Raw genomic sequence first — 18,709 nt, 5'->3', positions numbered from 1 at the left:
TATAACTTATGGATTGTCAATATGTATGTGTTATAAGGATTAACCAATCACTATAATGCATACAGATTGGCCAACCTGTATAAGTTATATGGATTTATAATTTTTTTAATTTAAAATTAAAAGAAATATTTATTGTTTTTTATTTTTTAAAATAATAAATATATTGATATGATTGTTATAAAAAATAATTTTTAAAAAAAATATTTGTTTATTTGTTTATTTGAAATGTAATTAGTATTATTTTTTTAAAATAAGTGTAGTTTGATAATTAATTTATAAGTATTTGTTTTTCTATTTTCAAAATGGTATTAATTGTAAAATAATTTACGCTATTAATTTATTTGATTTGTTGTGGTCTAAAATTGATTGTTTTTTGTGCTGATAATTTGATGGGTTTGAATTAAGTTGAATAATACAATTTATTTTAGTACCTATGGTTAGGTTATAATTTTTTATGTATTATATGGTTATGAATTTTAAGTAGAAAAAGTTGATGTTATTGGTTTTTAATATATAGGGTTATCAATTTTAATGTTTTATATTATTAAATGCAGTAGAAAAATACCTAGGGTTTTGTGTGATAATATGTGTATGGTGTGATTAGGGATCGTTTGTTTGTGATTGAAATTTTTGAATGTGTTGTTAAGATGGACGAAGATCAGTGGATCTATAACAGTATAATGTCTAAAGAAGTTGATATGAATGAACAAAATGAAGATGAAGCTGCTATAAAATCAAAACATGTTGATTGTTCTGATGCGTTTAATACTTTTCAGGTATTAATATGATTTTTTGTTGTTAAAGTAAGTTATTGAATGTTTGTTGAAGAGTAAAGATGTTTGGATTGCATTGTAGGTGTTTTCTATTTATGGTGATGTTTTGAATTAGGCTCGAGTTGTTGCTTATGAAATTGATTTTGTGGCAGTCATTATGAGGTCAGGCACAAACACAAGTATGAGAGGAATGACTTCATTTATCTTAATTGGTTGTGAAATGAGTGGTCAATATAGGTCCAAGAAGAAAGATTTTATAAGAAGAAATACTGGCAGTAGGAAACGTGGGTATCCCTTTAAGCTGCGTGAAAAACCAGTGGTTGGAGACCAAGGATGGATGGTGAAGTTAATGTGTCAAAGTCACAATCATGAAATGACAAAGACATTAGTTGGACATTCATGCACTGATTGATTGAGTAAGGATGAAAAGATAATTATTGGTGATATGACAAAGTCAATGGTGAAACTAAGAAATATTATGCTAACGTTGAAGAAGCACAATATCAATAGTTATACAACAATTAAACAAATATACAATGCAAGAAGTGCATACCGTTCTTCCATAAGAGACAGTGATACTGAAATGCAACAACTAATGAAGCTTCTTGAACAGGATCAATATATTCATTGGCATGGATTAAAGGATGAATATATTGTACATGATATCTTCTGGTGTCATTCTGATGCAGTGAAGTTATGCAATGCCTATAATTTGATATTTTTGATAGATAGTACCTACAAAACAATCAGGTACAAGCTCTCATTACTTGACTTTGTTGGTGTGACACCAACAAGGATGACATTCTCTGTTGATTTTGCTTATTTGGAGGAAGAACATCTAAATAACGTGGTCTGGGCTCTAGAATGGTTTTGAGGTATTTTTCTCAAACGTGATGTCTTTCCTAGAATTATTGTTGTAGACATAGATATAGCATTGATGAATCCAGTGAAAACTGTATTCCCTAAGTGTACCAACTTATTGTGTAGGTTTCACATTGACAAGAATGTCAAGACAAAGTGTAAATTCCTGGTTGGTAAAAAAAATGCATGGGATTATGTAATGGATGCCTAAGGGAGTTTGGTTGATTGTCCTTTTGAGGATCAATTCGATGATTGCCTTAAGAAGTTTGAAATTGTTTGTTTACCATGGCTAATGTTTATTGACTATGTCAACCAAACATGGATAATTTCCCACAAAGAAAAATTTGTTAAAGCTTGTACGAATAAGGTGATGCACTTAGGAAACGCAACAACAAGCAGGTATGAAAATTGTCATTTTTTTAGTAGGATTTAGGACTTAATGGATAAAAATACTTGTATTTGTTTATTGTTTTTTTGTGTATTTTATATGCAAGGTTGAATATGCTCATTGGGCTTTAAAAAGACTACTACAAAATAGCCTTGGAGACCTATGTAGTGTTTGGGAAGCCATAAACAATACGATCACGTTGCAACACACTAAAATTAAGGCATTTTTTGAGACAAGTACACATATGGTTGGACATGTTTTTAACGTTACCTTATACAAATAAACTACTTGACATAGTATCGAGGTATGCTTTAAACCAAATTGCTGCTAAGTATGAGCGTGTGAGTTATGCCGGTATTGACAGTTCTCATTGTGGTTGTGTAATGAGAACTACTCATGGTCTTCCTTGTGCATGCAAACTAGCTAGATATGTTGTCGGTAGCATACCTTTAGGTGTAATCCATATGTTTTGACAGAGGCTAAGTTTTTCAGACCAAAGGTTATCTGAGCCCGAAGTTAGCATAACAGAAGAGATGGAAACCATATTCAAGTCGTTTCAATAACTTGATGTTTGTGGCAAAGTTACTTTAAAGAGTAAACTTCGGGAAATTGCATACCCTAATCTAAACTCTATGTGTCCTCCTCCAGAAAAGGTCAACATCAAAAGTGCTCTGAAGAAACCAATGACCAAACATTAAAGATCAACAAAGCGTGATCTGTCTTACTGGAAGTATGTTGATGTTTTACATTTTGTGCAAAATAGTAATTCTTCAGATAAACGTAGTGCATCATCATCTGACCAAGGAATTCCAAGAAAAACTATGCCGAAGTTAGATCAATTTCATCTTTGCATTCATGATTACATTGAAAACATTGTTGATGTCAAAGCTGACGGTAACTGTGGATATTATGCAATTACTGCCTTATTAGGTATGGGTGAAGATTCATGGTCTTTGGTGTGCAACCATTTTCTTAAAGAACTTGCCAAATGATTTGATGAGTATATCAACCTGCTTGGTGGCATAGACATATTTGAGAAATTAAAGTGGTTCCTACTTGTTGATGGATTACCATGGTATGTAATTTCTGTTACATTTTTAGTTAAAACTTGGTTTAAATAAATGTAATTATAACTGTAATATGTAGGTTACCATGGATAAGTAGATGAATATAACCGACATGAAATATTTCATTTCATCAAGGTATAATGTCATCCTTGTTTCTCTGTCTCTCCAACAAAGCATGTCATTTTTCTCTCTTAGAAATCAACCACCAACAGATTGTTCTGTGCATCGCGCAATATGTATCGATTATGTGTATGACAATTTTTTTGTTCAGGTAAATGCATCATAATCCTGTTTTTTAATTTATGAAATAAATTGTGTTATAATAATTTAAAATTGTTTGTGCATATGTAACAGGTATTTCTAAGAGACCGTTGTCCCTTACCGCCTTTAGCTTTGTTATGGTCTAGACATTGTCATCCTCAGGCAAAGTAGTGACCAACACCATATATTAGTAGAATGCAACAGTATGAAAATTTGTTGATGTTGAAAACATACTATGTTGATTTAAGTGAAGAGTGAAGATTTAGTTACTTATGTAATTGTCATGTACAACAATAATATACAACTATTTCATTGGAAATTCATATAATTATCTATTATACTTTACTTTCAAACGGTTTAGGGTTACTATAATACCTAGGGTTTAGTCTTACGCCTGTTATTAGGGTTAAGTGTTACTTGAAAATGGGGGTTTAGTGGTATGCCACCAATTAGGGTTGAGTGGTGCATCACAAATGAGGGGTTTTACTACCTAGGGTTTAGTGTTATGTCATAAGTTAAGGTTTAGTGTTAATTCAAAACTTAGGTTTTTTTGTTACGTGTCTAATATAGGGTTTATGGTTTAATTCATGACCTATGATATACGGGTTTGATACTAATATAAAAAAGATCTCAAATAAAATTTGTCAAATAAAATAAAATGATAAGCATTGTTTAAACATTTCCTAAAAAATTTCAAATGTCTTCATGTGTCTTCTATACGCTGTCTTCGTTGTGACCGTACATATACATTGCATTCTGCAGTGACACCTTTGGCAATCCTTAGGCAGTCTTCCATCACATTGTATGCTTTTGTACCTTCTGTCACTATCCTCAGGTTCAACAATCGTACCAACCTTTTAGCTATTGCTTGCAGGCATCCTATGAAATTGACAACAATGGAAAAGGGTTATACACATTGCATGTTCAAATAAAATGAATATCAGAGTAAGTTGAATATATATGTTACCACTGCATGTCGAGGCTGCTCTACATGAGAAGGTGCATCTACAGGTGCTTCCTCCATAGCTGTTGTTGCCACCGGGTACTAAGGAATATCTGATTCAACATATGTGTCATCGTGCATGACAGGTGGATGTCTAGCTAGATCCTCGGGTTGTGCCGGTCTCATGAAGGGACGAAAAATCATGTAGAATTAGTCTATGTAGTCTGTTACACATTGTTTAGGCACAACACAAATCTGACCCACCAGTGCATGGTACTCAGAAAAATGAATATATCTGTCGTCAATATCTTCTAAGCATAATCTTGATGTTGGAGAGTGTAAAGGAATGGTCTGAACATACCCAAACTGCCGCACAACCCTCTCTGGTCGATGTATGACAATAACTGGGCCCCATCAGATATGTCTGGAAAATAAAGAAATCAACTCGAAGTCTCTAACTACACGAAGGTCACCGTAAGGCATCCAACAAACACCATCAAACGTCACTCTATCTAGACGCTTCCGATACGTCGACACTGGTAATGCCTTCCCAGACTTCCAGTGGTAGGCACATGGTTTCCTCTCATGATAATCTTCAGCAGCAATAGCCTTAGCAACAAAAGAAAAATGCTCATAAATCCAACACTATACATGTTTTGAAAACAAAAAAAAAATAAAATCAGCACAATAGTCAACATCAAAGATCAAAAATAAAAAAAATAAATTCAATTATAATTACTTGTAATAGCGTGATATATCTTGCAAGTTGTCTAGTGCTGCTCTTAGATGCATCATTCAATTTTTTTTTACATATGGACTAGGGCGGCAACTCCCCATGCGTAGCTTCCATTATGGGCAAGGTCTCAGAAGACGTCCAAGAACACCACATACACGTGTGTTGCACTCTTGTTAGCAAAAAGAGTGCAACCTACCAAATGCAATAGATAAGCTCGAGTTGCTACAGTCCAATGTGCGGCATCACATTTGATATGGTAAATGTCTCATAGCCATGATAGTCGAACATATTCTCCATGACATTGTACTATCTCAGCTCTTACTTCATCTGCACTCACCTCAAGTAATTCGACTAACAGCAACATCGCTTCGTCAATATGAAGAGCCTTGAAGTTATGGAAGGCGCCTATGATGGGCAGATGAAGTAAAAATGCCACATCATCAAGGGTAATAGTCACCTCTCCTACAAGAAAATGGAAACTGCAAGTTTCCTTATGCCACTTCTCTACAAAAGTCGATATAAGTCCCTGATCACTAGTACCCAAGGAACATGCAATCAGAGGACTTAATCTTGTGGTAGCAACTAAGCCTTCAATCTCTATAACAGGCTTGCCGAATTTCTGAACATTCCTTCCATGGGATGATAACTTCAATTCAGGACGTTCTTAAAAAAAATTAAATCATTTTAACAATAATAACAAATGCTTATTAAAATATAATTTATTTAAAAATATAAATACCTCTCGATTCCAAATGGTGTCTACAACATGATCAACATAGTTTGACTTTCTTGTATAAAAACTTTGACTCGCAAGCACAAAAGTACGGTGTGCACTATTTTGAAAAGATTTGGGTCATAAAAATTATTGGAAGAATTCTTTACAGAAGAAGAAGAGACTTTTTTTTTCCAATTACTTTTTTTACTCTGCAGAGGTTATATAGAGGTCAGATTTGGTATTTGGATATTCTTGTCAGAAACAATTTCGTCAATCATTTCTAATACCAGTCAGAACTGATGTGTCGTGCAACCCGCCTGGAAAACCCTCAACATCAGCAACTTCATCATCAACAACTACTTCTTTAGGTTGTTCTTGGACCTCGTTAGCTGTGTGATCCACGTGCTGAACATCCTCAGCAATAGAGATAACTTCTCGTTGCTTACGTGCAAATGTTGTGGACCTTCACTGCCCAAAAGCTTCATCTAAATCACAATTTACTTCTCTCCATAGGGCTCTTCCTATAACTTGGTCTAAAATCCGACCCAAACCTTTGGTTCTAACCATAATCTACACATTTAAACAATCATAACAATTTATGTCAAAATTCAAACAATACTTCAATCAATTACTATTTAAAAATTAATAAATAAAAAAATTATATATATTTTTAAAATATATTTTAATTACTTTTATTAATCAAAATAACTTCTTTATTAAAAAGCAACTTAAAAAGACTATAATTAATTAATTAAATAAAATAACAAAAAATATGTCTCCTTCCTATTTTTTCTTACAAAAAAACTAATATATAAGAAATATATATTTATAATTTTAAAAAATAAATATTAAAAAAATAATATATTTTTAATTAAAAAAACAATAACTATTTAAAAACAAAATTCGAAATAATATATTTATAATTAAAAATAAAAAACAATAACTATTTAAAACAAAACTCAAAATAGTATATTTATAATTAAAAAAATAACTATTAAAAAAAATTCAAAAATAATATATTTATAGTTAAAAAAGCAATAACTATTTAAAAAAAATCAAAATAATATATTTATAATTAAAAAAATAACTATTTAAAAATAAAAATAAAATTAATATATTTAGAATTAAAAAATATTTTAAAACAAAAATCAAAGAATATATTTATAAAGAAAAAAACATTAACTATTTAAAAATAAAAATCAAAATAATATATTTATAATTAAAAGTAACATTAACTATTTAAAAACAAAAATCAAATTAATATATTTATAATTAGAAAAACATTAACTATTTAAAAACAAAAATCAAATTAATATATTTATAATTAAAAAATAAAAAAACATTAACTATTTAAAAACAAATATCAAATTAATATATTTATAATTAAAAAAATAAAACATTAACTATTCAAAAACAAAAATCAAAATAACATATTTATAATTAAATAAAAAGTCAATAACTATTTAAATACAAAAATCAAATTAATATATTTATAATTAAATAAAAAAACATACGGATTGATAATCTGTATGAGTTATACAGATTGATCAATCCGTATAATTCATACGGATTAGATGAGTTATACAGATTGATTAATTTGTATAACTCACTCAATCTGTATGTGTTATACGAATTTTAAATATAGTCTATAAAATAATGATAACATCAAATGCTAACCTCATCGGTGGGAACAACACGATAATGGTGAGATGACCTCAACGGTGACAATGAAAGCCGATGATGACGACAGCGTGATAGAAAACACAGAACAAAGGAAAAAAAAGAAGCGTAGAGATGTAACGTCATATAAACACAAGAAAGGAGGAAGGATTTTTAAAATTTAAGTAATAGACATTTTTATTACTTTACTTAAAATTGCTTAGTGCATAAGTAATGACCCTAAGTGCACCTAGCAACATACCGGCAATAAACCATGGAGCTTAAAATCATTATTGGATTTCCTCCATTAGTTGCCGTTCGCAAATACGGGTTCACTCTGCATCAGAAATCATGAGCGTTGGATTTCTGAGTAATGATTAATCAAGGGCTGTGAAGTTGCAGCTTGATGGCTGGAGGAAAAAATGGCTGCAGAGGATTCAAGTGCAGCCACACTCACTCTTAACTGAATCAGCACATAACACCTCGCTGTTTTTGTCGTCTACCCCATTATTTTACTTTATCGAGGGACCGTTTGAACATTTCCTCTTTCTTCAGAAAATTTGTAACGCGAAATTTCATTTTTTAAAAGGAGATGAGAAGCAAAGAAAGGAAAAAAAAATTAAAAATAATAATAATTGAAAAAAAAAGATTTTCATTCTCAGAGCAACCAAACAGATCTAATTTCTCATTTCTCACTTTTGCATTCTCCTCGCGACGAGGCATCACGCGATAACCATCAGAATGGCACCGTTTCCGCCAGAGAACGGCGTCGAAGGAGACGATGAGAGAGAAGAGGAAGACGAAGAAGAAGAAGAAGACGACGAAGAAGAAGTTGAAGATGAAGAAGATGAAGAGGAACCGAGGCTCAAGTACCAGAGAATGGGAGGAAGCATCCCTTCGCTGCTTGCGAGTGACGCCGCGTCGTGCATCGCCGTCGCGGAGCGGATGATCGCTCTCGGCACTCACGGCGGCACCGTTCACATCCTCGATTTTCTCGGGAATCAGGTCAGTCTACGTCTGCCATCTGTTTGTTGCGTAATTCGGCGTAATTCGTCGCGATTATTGTGAATTTGAGCTGTTGTTACTCGAATTGGAGCTGGCTAGATTGAATTTATGGAACGGAATGATTCGTGTGATTGAGAACTTGTGTTCGTTGATTTTCTCTTCAAATGTATGCTAGGGATTGTGGATATCATTTGGTTTGTGTTGACACTGAGCTTTGAGATTCCGTGTAGCTGCTGTCGTGTGATTTAGAATCTCGTAATTTCTGTGAATTTGAACTGTTATTAATCTAATTGGAGCTGGTTAGATCAATTTTTTCAATAAATTTACAGAACTTTTTTTCCCCCTGAATTTACAGAACTTAATAATCCGTGTGATTGAGAACTTGTTTTTGTAGATATTCTCTTCAAATGTATGGTAGGGATTAAATTTGAGCTGTTATTACTCTAATTGGAGCTGGTTAGATCAAATTTACGGAACTTAATAATCCGGGTGATTGAGAACTTATTTTGGTTGATATTCTCTTCAAATATATGCTAGGTGTTATGGATATAATTTGGTTTATGTCGACACTGCTCTTTGATATTTCACGTAGCTGCAGTTGTGTTATTTAGAATCTGACAATTTCTGTGAATTTGAACTGTTATTACTCAAATTGGAGCTGGCTAGATCAATTTTGCGGAGCGAAATAATTCATGACCGTTCATTGAAACTCTCTTCAAATATGTATGCTAGGGGTTATGGATGTATTTGGTTTATGTTGAAACTGCTTTGAAATTTTTTGTGTAGCTGCTGTTGTGTGATGGTCAATTGCTTGTGTGCTTGTGTTGTTTTTAGGAGTCAGTTTCTAATTGAGTTACCGTGTTATAGGTTAAGGAATTCTCTGCACATGCTTCTGTTGTCAATGACCTTAGCTTTGACACAGAAGGTGAATATATTGGAAGTTGTTCCGATGATGGATCAGTTGTTATAAACAGCCTTTTCACTGATGAGAAATTGAAGTTTGAGTACCATCGGCCGATGAAGGCAGTGGCGTTGGATCCAGATTATGCAAGGAAAATGTCTAGGAGATTTGCTGGTGGTGGTTTGGCTGGTCATTTATATTTAAATTCAAAGAAATGGTTGGGCTACCGAGATCAGGTTTGTAAGAATGTTTTATTACTTAGCACATATTTTCTCAACAGTACCTTTTGTTTGTTAACGATAAAATTACCCCGCCCTACCCTCCCCACCCTCCCCAAAAGGTTTTGCACTCTGGTGAAGGTTCAATACATGCTGTGAAATGGAGAGCAAGTCTTGTTGCTTGGGCTAATGATGCAGGAGTGAAGGTTTATGATACTGCCAATGACCAGCGTATTACATTTATTGAAAAACCACGAGGGAGCCCACGCCCTGAGCTTTTGCTTCCTCACCTGGTTTGGCAGGTTAGTCAAATATCAATGCAGGCATGCTGATGACTTATGCCATTCCATCATGCAGTGACCACTGCTATAATTGAAGGCTTGTTCTATAGCTTTAGAATTTGAACAGTGGCAAGAGCATTATTTCATTTATTGTTGTATATCTCTTGATTAAACTGTGGAGCTTAATCTCCTTCCATCACTTGTAGGATGACACCCTCTTGGTTATTGGCTGGGGAACATCTGTCAAAATTGCTTCAATTAGGACAAATCACCAAAAAGCAGCCAATGGGTCATTCAGGCAAGTTCCTTTGTCTGGTATGACCCAGGTGGATATCGTGGCATCTTTTCAAACCAGCTATTTCATCTCAGGACTTGCTCCCTTTGGTGATGCTTTGGTTGTTCTAGCATATATTCCTGGAGAAGAAGATGGAGATAAGGATTTTAGTAGCACTGCTCCTTCACGGCAGGTATTTATATTCCTTGCATATGATGAAATGAAATTCTTTAATTTTTCATGCTGACCTCCAATAATAGTGTAAATTCCCCCCTCTCCCCCCTTCCTTTATATGCTACAACTTGTTTTCTTGGTTCACTCTTCTGTCTTTTACTTTAAGTAAAAGGAAATTCCTCCAAGCATCTTAAATGAAGTAGTCACTTCTTGAGTTCCTGGTCCATAATACTTAGACATGTTGGAAATTTTATTTATTTATTGCTCGCTTCGGTCCTTTATATAAGAAACAAATGAGTCAATTCTTTTGGTCTTAATTATAACAAACATGGACCTGCTTTCAAGTGTATTAATTGTTAATTCTTTTTTATACCCTTGATTTATTATAAAATCTATTAATGAGATGCCCTCTCATTCTCCTTATAAGTGGATGCATTTATTGGACTATTAACAATATAAGCAACACTGATTTGTGGAAAAATTATCCCTTGATATGTGTAATGCCATTAAATAAGACCACTATTTAAATCATTTAATTCTATGGGTATTTTGGAATAAAATTTAAATTTATGATATTATTAATTAAAATAAATTAACTTACCTACTTTTATTGGTCTTGATGAATTAGTTATTCGTTTCTTATATAAAACACCAAAGGGAGTATTGCATTTTTGTGAAGGATCAAACAATGAATTAGATCATTTCAATTATAATTTAGATGCTTCACAATGTTATATAAGCATCAGTACCATATTAGTATTATGCTACTTCCCTCAAATTAGACATTTTCATATATATTACTCACATGCATGTCGCATGCACATTATTTATTGCATGTTTGGTTTAGTTCAATTTATTTTGGAGAAACAATCATTTTTTTACCAGCTCCCGGAGAGAGCTTTTGGAAAAAGGAAGAAAAGAAAAATATTATTTCCCTGAAAAATGCTATACCAAGCATGATCTTTATGTCTTATTTAGGTTATATACCATTGTGATTTTTTTGAGGGTACTATTCCTTATTGGGAGTCTAGAGAATAATTAACTCTAGTAGTCTTTAGCTGCATAATGTCAATTGTATTTAGATATGGCAGCAAAAAAATTTAAGTATGGAACCAATGAAATTTATATTGTATTTGACAAAATTAAAATGTATCTTGTGTATTATAAAGGGAAAGAGAGGTGAGGTTGTACTTATTTAGTCCTCGTAAAATTCAGAAATTTGACTTTGTTCTGAATGTGAGTAAAATAATCTTGAACAGGGCAATGCACAGAGACCAGAAGTAAGAATAGTAACATGGAATAATGATGAGCTTTCTACAGATGCTCTGCCAGTACATGGGTTCGAGCATTACAGGGCAAAGGACTATTCTCTTGCTCATGCTCCCTTCTCAGGTTAACATTTGGTTTGTGTTGTTTATGCTGTTTTGAAGCATATTTGGCTATGTTGAATATGCTGTATTTGATCAGTGTGATATAAATACCTGCATGGTGGGGATTTAGATTTACAGTAGGAGACAAAGGATTGAAACAGAAAATAGGTGACACATGGTATTTAAGAGATTCTGCACTCTCTCCCATTCTTCACTTTTTTCCTCACCCCTCCATTGTCTCATCTCGTTTCTTTTTATACCCATACAGATCATTCCCCCCCCCCCCCTCCTGAATTCCCCTTGATTGCCTCAATGGAAATCCATTACATTTACCATTCCCTCCTTGGGATCTTAATTTCCCTTGATTATGTCTCCTGAATCTTTTAAATCAACCATTTCCTCTGTGAGAGACCTTGATCCTCTGAGCTCCTTCCTAATATACACCTTAGTAATATATTATTTCTTGACGTATATTTTTCATGTATGGAATGGTCCTGCGTAATATTGTTTTCATTCAAATGTAGGTAGCAGTTATGCTGGGGGTCAGTGGGCTGCAGGTGATGAACCACTTTACTATATTGTATCTCTGAAGGATGTAGTTATTGCCAAACCAAGGTTGATTTCAATTTCTTTATCTATTGTACTGGTCTAATTTTTTGGATGCATTAATGTATGATTTGTGGCCCTTAAAGTATTGAGGGGTTGTTGATAAAACATGTTTTTAACGAATATTTAACGTGTGATGTTTCCTTTTATGCATTAAAAGATGGTATCGTTACTAAAAAGAAATATATTGATGTCTCGTAGTGCCTGCAAAAAATGCACTATGCTCATATCTATGTGTGAGATCTTTCATCCTTCTACAATTTTTTATTGGAAATCTAACTTCCCCTCCCCCTAATTTCCCCTTTGATGCATGCTGTTGTGGTCACAAGGAACTATATCATTTAAATAAATAAAAAATGGAGTCTGTTCTTTAGCTTAAATTGCTTACTCAAACTTTGCTGAAATTTTTTGATACATTTAAAATGACATGTTTATGTTCTAAGTTTTTCTACAGATTTGAAAAAATTAAATTAGATAATGTAGAAAAATTGATGTTTTTAATAATCAGGGATACTGAAGATCATATTTCATGGCTTCTTCAGCATGGGTGGCATGAAAAAGCTTTGGCTGTGGTTGAATCTGGTCAGGGACGGAGTGAACTACTTGATGAGGTATTTAAGTTTATCCTAATTCAATCTAATTTCTAATGATTTTATGCTTATCGGAATTAGATGTGTAAAATTACAGAATAAAGGGTTCTTGTGTAGCACATAATTGGAATGAGGTTATGCATGTATGCACATGGAGGCACATGCTTATGTTGATTGTATGTATGTGAAAGCTCCTCAACCATTTTGTTTCTCAAGAAATCTTTTAATTTGTTGTCATTTATTTTGCTATCAATAAGACTGTATATAGACGCTAAAGATGAAAAGCTCAAAGAAAAATGAAATGAAACTTATAGTAGTTTCCTATATAGTGAATTGCAATTGGTACTTACTTATTAGGTTTGTTTTGGTTTAGTTATTTGCAAGTCTTGACTCTCTAGGATACCTTAACCACTTCCAGTCTCCCTTATCGTACTTTTCTTCTCATTAATATTAATTATTTTTTTATACAAAAAATTACTCTGTATAAGATGTATTTTGTGTGTATATATATGCTTTGTTTCCTTCTAGGTTAATTTGTCCATTTGAGTAATGAGAAGTTTTTCATTTTTCCCACTATCTTTGCAGGTGGGATCTAGGTACCTTGATCATCTGATTGTGGAAAGAAAATACAGTGAAGCAGCATCTTTGTGTCCCAAGTTGCTTCGAGGATCAGCTTCAGCATGGGAGAGGTACGGCATGCCATTATTTATTAGTCTGTTATAGAGTTCTGATTTGTAATTGGGTGTTCAATGGACTGCTTTCAACAGATGGGTTTTCCACTTTGCACATCTTCGTCAACTCCCTGTTTTAGTTCCTTACATGCCTACTGAAAACCCCAGACTACGTGATACTGCTTACGAGGTTAGCTAAAACAAAGTGTTCTCTGTCACAATTAATGTGTTTGCTTAGTATCTGTAATGAACTGACTTGGGATAAAAAATATTTTATGCTGCTTTTGGTTCTACAGGTTGCTCTCGTTGCATTGGCTACAAATCCTTCTTTTCATAAGGATCTCTTGTCCACTGTAAAATCCTGGCCATCTGTAATTTATTCTGCATTACCTGTAATTTCAGCCATTGAACCTCAGCTAAATACTTCATCCATGACTGAATCACTTAAGGAGGTTAGTCTGATTAATTATACTTGCATTTTGAATCTTTTAACCATTTCTTTACATTAACGTGTTCTTATTCTGTGCTAGGCATTAGCAGAGTTGTATGTAATCGATGAGCAATATGAGAAAGCCTTCTTGTTGTATGCTGATGTAAGTGTTCGAAGAAATTTTTCTCAAATTCAGGCTGCAACAACATCAATTAAATGTCGTACACATGCTGTATACTAGAATCTATTGTCTATTTGTTTTAACTGCTAATTCACTTTCCCCCTTTTTTTTTTTAAATTTTCAGCTTATGAAGCCAGAAGTATTTGATTTTATTGATAAACATAACCTACACGATGCAATTCGTGGAAAGGTATAATTATACTTTGTAGGAGTTAAATTAATCTTGGAATTGTGTGTTTTTTATATAGCTCTGCAGTGTTACATGATGTGGAAATTCATCTGGTTGTCCGTGTTTGCCATATCTGATATCTCCTTGATAATGCATACAAGATGGATGAATCAACAAAGTACCATATCAGATTTGCAGAATTGGTTGATTAAGATTTGAACTTTCTCTGACTTGTTTATAGAGGAGAAAAGTTGTTGGATTTTCTTTTCGAAGTAGTATATGAGCTCAATTCTGTTTGTACCTGTTTTCATTTTTTTATATATGATATCGTTGGACTCTTAATTGTTTAATCTCTGCCTGTTCAGGTTGTCCAACTAATGAGGCTAGACTGCAAGCGTGCAGTTCCTTTGTTAATCCAGAATAGGGACTTAATAAGTCCACCTGAAGTTGTGAAGCAACTTCTAAATGCGGATGATAAGAGTGATTGTAGATATTTTTTACATTTATATCTCCACTCATTATTTGAAGTAAATCCTCATGCTGGGAAAGACTTCCATGATATGCAGGTAGGTTTTATTTCTTTCATTTAACCTTTACAAGCTTCCTTCTCTTTGGAATCTAAGGTGTAAATCTGTATTTACAATTGATGAAAGCCATGTGTGTGCCATTTTGAGATACTCAGAGCCATTACTGTGACTGTTTTTCTTTTAAAAATTAAAGTAACAAACCTCATTAAGTGACTACTCTGGTCTAATTGATTATGGTCTAAGACAAAAAAGCTACATGAAACAATTTACAAGGAAATGTAAGATCCAATGCTTAGCTAAATACCTAGATGTTTAATCATGTGCACATTACTCTGCAGCCTTGCACTTTGAAATATTTTGAATAAAAGCCTTTGTTTTTCTCTGTGACCTCATCCTACATCGACAAATTTTATAAATTATATAAGCTTCATTTGGCACTTTATATTTCAGGTTGGATGAGACAAATGTTAATACATCACTCATTTTAAATGTGTATTTGTTCCAAAGTTTGTCTACTGTCTTCTCAATAGATAATTCTCTGAAGGTTATTAAGTGAATACACAAGAATAGTATTATATCTGTAACACACTAACATCCCCTCATTCTAGGGCCCTTTGGGCTGACAAGAAAGGAATACTTTTTGTTCCGAAGTTTAACATTTTATTAAATTATTTGGAGATTTTTTATGTTGAGGCCTTGAGGGTGAGCTTTGGTGAAACGGTAAGTTTGTGGTCATATGATTTGAGATCATGTTTTCAAATCTTGAACGCGGTCTCTCTGCTTGCAGGCATAAGACTCCACCGGACCCTAGTTGGTGGAGCCTTGTGCACTAGGTTGTGTCAATTGAAATTTAACATTATAATATTAGGAGAATTTTCCCTATGGCGTGCCTGATCAAAATTATTACATAACTGGTCCCAAGCCCAAATAAAAAAGAATAGGTTTGTGTTATGTAATTGACAACCAACACAAAATTTTGACAAATCTGTATGACTCGGATAGAGACAATATGATTGTGTTAATGCTAGGTTTATCATAAAGCACATAGGTGTTTGATCCATGTAACCAATTCACTTAGTGGAAAAAGACTTTAGTTGTTGTTGTTAAACTATTAGGTGAAAAACATGTGAATGGTTTTATATGTTTATTATCATGTCAAGTGTTAAAACAAGAATTTTTTTATCAAGACAAATTTTGATAGACATTGAAAAGCCTTACTGAAATTTCATAACTAAGACTCTGATCTACCAGAAATCCAGTACCTATACATTTATTCACATGCAATCATAGACGTAGTAGATTTTCTCTCGCCTTGATGGTCATGTGTGGTTGAATCCTTAGATTTGGGTTTTTAGCTTTGAAGGACACATTGTTTTACTGCTCTAACATGGAACTGTCCCATCTTCTTTACATAAGAAAGTATATATTTGAACAGAATCAGCATCTCTAATTGTTGTGCCACAAAGAGTGTGTACCCTGGAACTAGAATCTTTAGGTAATTGTGGTGTATTCTGTTTCAATCTAGGTTTACTAATTTGTAATTGTTAGCTATTATTTCAATTGCAAATATGTGCTTTCAATCTTCTTTAAATAGTCTAAGGCAATGACCCATTTGCCCTACTTTTGTTATGCATTTCTTTCTGGTATTCCGGCTGCAGCATTTCAGTCTTTTAATGCTAATAGCATATTAATGCTGATTGCTGAGTCTTGACTACTCTACTCTTCTCCCATGTTTTTTCCTGGTTGCCATGATATCTGTCCTCTGCTGCTAAACATGAATAAGAATGGCTTATAAATGAGATTAAATGATTTTTTTCTGGCACTTAATATAATTTGTTTTTGGTCTAATGTGCTTAGGTAGAACTCTATGCAGACTATGATCCTAAGATGCTGCTACCTTTTCTCCGTAGCAGTCAACACTACACCCTTGAGAAGGTGATGAATCAATGACAAACTTTGACAGTTATATGCACAACATGCCTGTGAATCAAATCCTCAAAGTTGTTTTTCAGGCTTACGAAATTTGCATTAAAAGAGACCTATTGAGGGAGCAAGTCTTCATCCTAGGAAGGATGGGAAACTCGAAACAAGCCCTAGCTGTTATTATTAACAAATTGGGGGATATAGAGGAGGTACATTATTTTTTTCAGTTGAATTGGTTTTTGGTTTCAACAAACATCTAACTTGTGAATCAGAACTCTGGTGATTTTAAGTTTGAAGTGGTCATAGTTTTTTGCAGGCCGTAGAGTTTGTCACCATGCAGCATGATGATGAACTTTGGGAAGAATTAATCAAGCAATGCCTTCACAAACCTGAAATGGTATAATCATGATAACTAAATTTTTTTGACGGATGATGTGAAATCAATGTGTTAGAATAAAATGCTTTACTGCACATATATGATGTGTAGGATTAGTTATTACTCATTAACCCTGTGAAGATTAGCTCCTTTTGTCATTAATACTTTATATAGTTTTAGAATAAAAAAGATAATCTAATGCGAGAAAACAAATTCTGGACTTATTTTTGTTTATTTTCATTCAAAAGTTGTAAACCTTCTACTCTAAAATTTATTTTTATTGATCTAATTTTTACAACTTTGTTCTAGAAACTGAAAAAAGAAGAGAGAAATAACTGGCCCGGTATTCTATTATGTTGCATACCTGCTCTTTCTCAAGCTGTTTTTAACTTGATTATTGTAATTAACAGGTGGGCATATTATTGGAGCACACAGTTGGAAATCTTGATCCCCTTTATATTGTAAATAAGGTTCCTAATGGGTTGGAAATACCTCGGTAAGTAATAAATGTGATTTATGTTATCAAATCATAGATTGTATTTGATTTTTTTTTAGTATTTGGGCTGGCCTCAAGTTCCAGAGATATATTCAGTAAGCATTATTCTTAAGGTGTTTTTCTCTGCTTTTCTACAGACTCCGGGATCGGCTGGTTAAGATTATCACTGACTACAGGACTGAAACATCACTCAGAAATGGGTGCAATGATATCCTTAAGGTGTTTTTCTCTTTTCCCTTCCCTCTGGCGCTTCCTTAGGAGGGCAAATTCTTAAATCTCATTAATTTGGTACAGCGAAATATCCCACTGACTTGCTGTCATTGAAATAGGCGGACTGTGTCAATCTTTTAATTAAGTATTACAAAGAGGCAAGGCATGGAATTTCTTTAGGTAATGAAGAAGATGAGCCGCGGGTTAAAATGAGTGATACTCGTGCTTCTCAGGTATTTGACAAATCTCCAAGTCTGAGAACTGTGGAGGTGAAGTCAAAGACTAGGGGAGGTGGAAGATGTTGTATATGTTTTGATCCGTTTTCTATACAGACTGTCTCGGTCATTGTTTTCTTTTGCTGTCATGGTTATCACACAACTTGTCTCATGGATTCATCTTACACTAGTAGTAACAAGAAAGAGGTCCAAGCCACGACCCTAGAGGCAGAAACGTATGATGATTACAATGGTTATGACGACGATGCTAGTGATGACGATGAAGAAGCCAAATCGGGTGGTCCTCGTATGCGTTGTATATTGTGTACTACTGCTGCTAGTTGAGTGTGTTTTTGTATGTGTCCACAGTTTGTGTTTGCATGGTTAATGTTTTAGTTCATAGTTCCATGCACAACGAGCATGTGTGGTTTCTTTTGTTGTCATTTTTTTTTATCAATATAATCATGCGCCCCTATTTTTTTTAGTTGTCTTGATGGCTTGCGGTATATTCTCATTAAAATCGAGTAATCCAGCCTTACCCCTTCTACTTGAAATGCCAGGTTCCTTTGGCTTTATGATAAATGATGAAAAAACGAGGTTGAGTGATAATTTTTCATTTCTCTTGTAGTACGTACCTTTTTTTAATTAAATCATGTCATTTGTTATATATATTTTTAATTTAAAAACTT

At 33.5% G+C, this 18,709-nt stretch overlaps 2 protein-coding genes across 2 annotated transcripts; one reads left to right on the top strand and one right to left on the bottom strand.

Moving 5' to 3' along the window:
* Nucleotides 1-4,053: 4,053 nt before the first annotated feature.
* LOC114372975 lies at nucleotides 4,054-8,126 on the bottom strand. Its single transcript, XM_028330538.1, has 6 exons — nucleotides 8,100-8,126; nucleotides 6,246-6,314; nucleotides 6,032-6,149; nucleotides 5,367-5,692; nucleotides 4,767-4,902; nucleotides 4,054-4,229 (listed from the first exon to the last, which is right to left on the bottom strand). The coding sequence occupies exons 1-6, from the start codon at nucleotides 8,124-8,126 to the stop codon at nucleotides 4,054-4,056; spliced, it is 852 nt and encodes a 283-aa protein (XP_028186339.1).
* On the top strand, nucleotides 8,016-18,506 carry LOC114375964 (vacuolar protein sorting-associated protein 41 homolog). The gene is made up of 19 exons (XM_028333842.1): nucleotides 8,016-8,408; nucleotides 9,276-9,545; nucleotides 9,650-9,829; nucleotides 10,015-10,275; nucleotides 11,516-11,648; nucleotides 12,151-12,241; nucleotides 12,741-12,843; nucleotides 13,408-13,511; nucleotides 13,590-13,683; nucleotides 13,790-13,945; nucleotides 14,024-14,086; nucleotides 14,229-14,294; nucleotides 14,639-14,839; nucleotides 16,658-16,735; nucleotides 16,813-16,932; nucleotides 17,040-17,120; nucleotides 17,510-17,595; nucleotides 17,733-17,814; nucleotides 17,925-18,506. Exons 1-19 carry the CDS (start codon nucleotides 8,145-8,147, stop codon nucleotides 18,363-18,365), a joined length of 2,874 nt encoding a protein of 957 aa, XP_028189643.1. The 5' UTR covers nucleotides 8,016-8,144; the 3' UTR covers nucleotides 18,366-18,506.
* Nucleotides 18,507-18,709: the final 203 nt, after the last annotated feature.

The sequence above is a fragment of the Glycine soja genome, chromosome 11, assembly GCF_004193775.1.
Source record: "Glycine soja cultivar W05 chromosome 11, ASM419377v2, whole genome shotgun sequence".
Lineage (NCBI taxonomy): Eukaryota > Viridiplantae > Streptophyta > Magnoliopsida > Fabales > Fabaceae > Glycine > Glycine soja.
Note: the sequence above shows the minus strand (reverse complement) of the source record. Positions and strands in the feature narration are given on the sequence as shown.

What these genes read in the sequence shown, in the direction of transcription:
- LOC114372975 (XM_028330538.1), bottom strand. Translation starts at nt 8,126, where the DNA reads ATGCCTCGTCGCGAGGAGAATGCAAAA. An exon ending in GTCGCGAGGAGAATGCAAAA is followed by an intron (nt 6,315 to 8,099) that starts GTGAGAAATGAG and finishes TTAAATGTGTAG; the next exon opens with ATTATGGTTAGAACCAAAGG. An exon ending in CGACACATCAGTTCTGACTG is followed by an intron (nt 5,693 to 6,031) that starts GTATTAGAAATG and finishes ATTTTTTTTAAG; the next exon opens with AACGTCCTGAATTGAAGTTA.
- LOC114375964 (XM_028333842.1), top strand. Translation starts at nt 8,145, where the DNA reads ATGGCACCGTTTCCGCCAGAGAACGGCGTCGAAGGAGACGATGAGAGA. An exon ending in TGACTGAATCACTTAAGGAG is followed by an intron (nt 13,946 to 14,023) that starts GTTAGTCTGATT and finishes ATTCTGTGCTAG; the next exon opens with GCATTAGCAGAGTTGTATGT. An exon ending in AAGACTTCCATGATATGCAG is followed by an intron (nt 14,840 to 16,657) that starts GTAGGTTTTATT and finishes TAATGTGCTTAG; the next exon opens with GTAGAACTCTATGCAGACTA.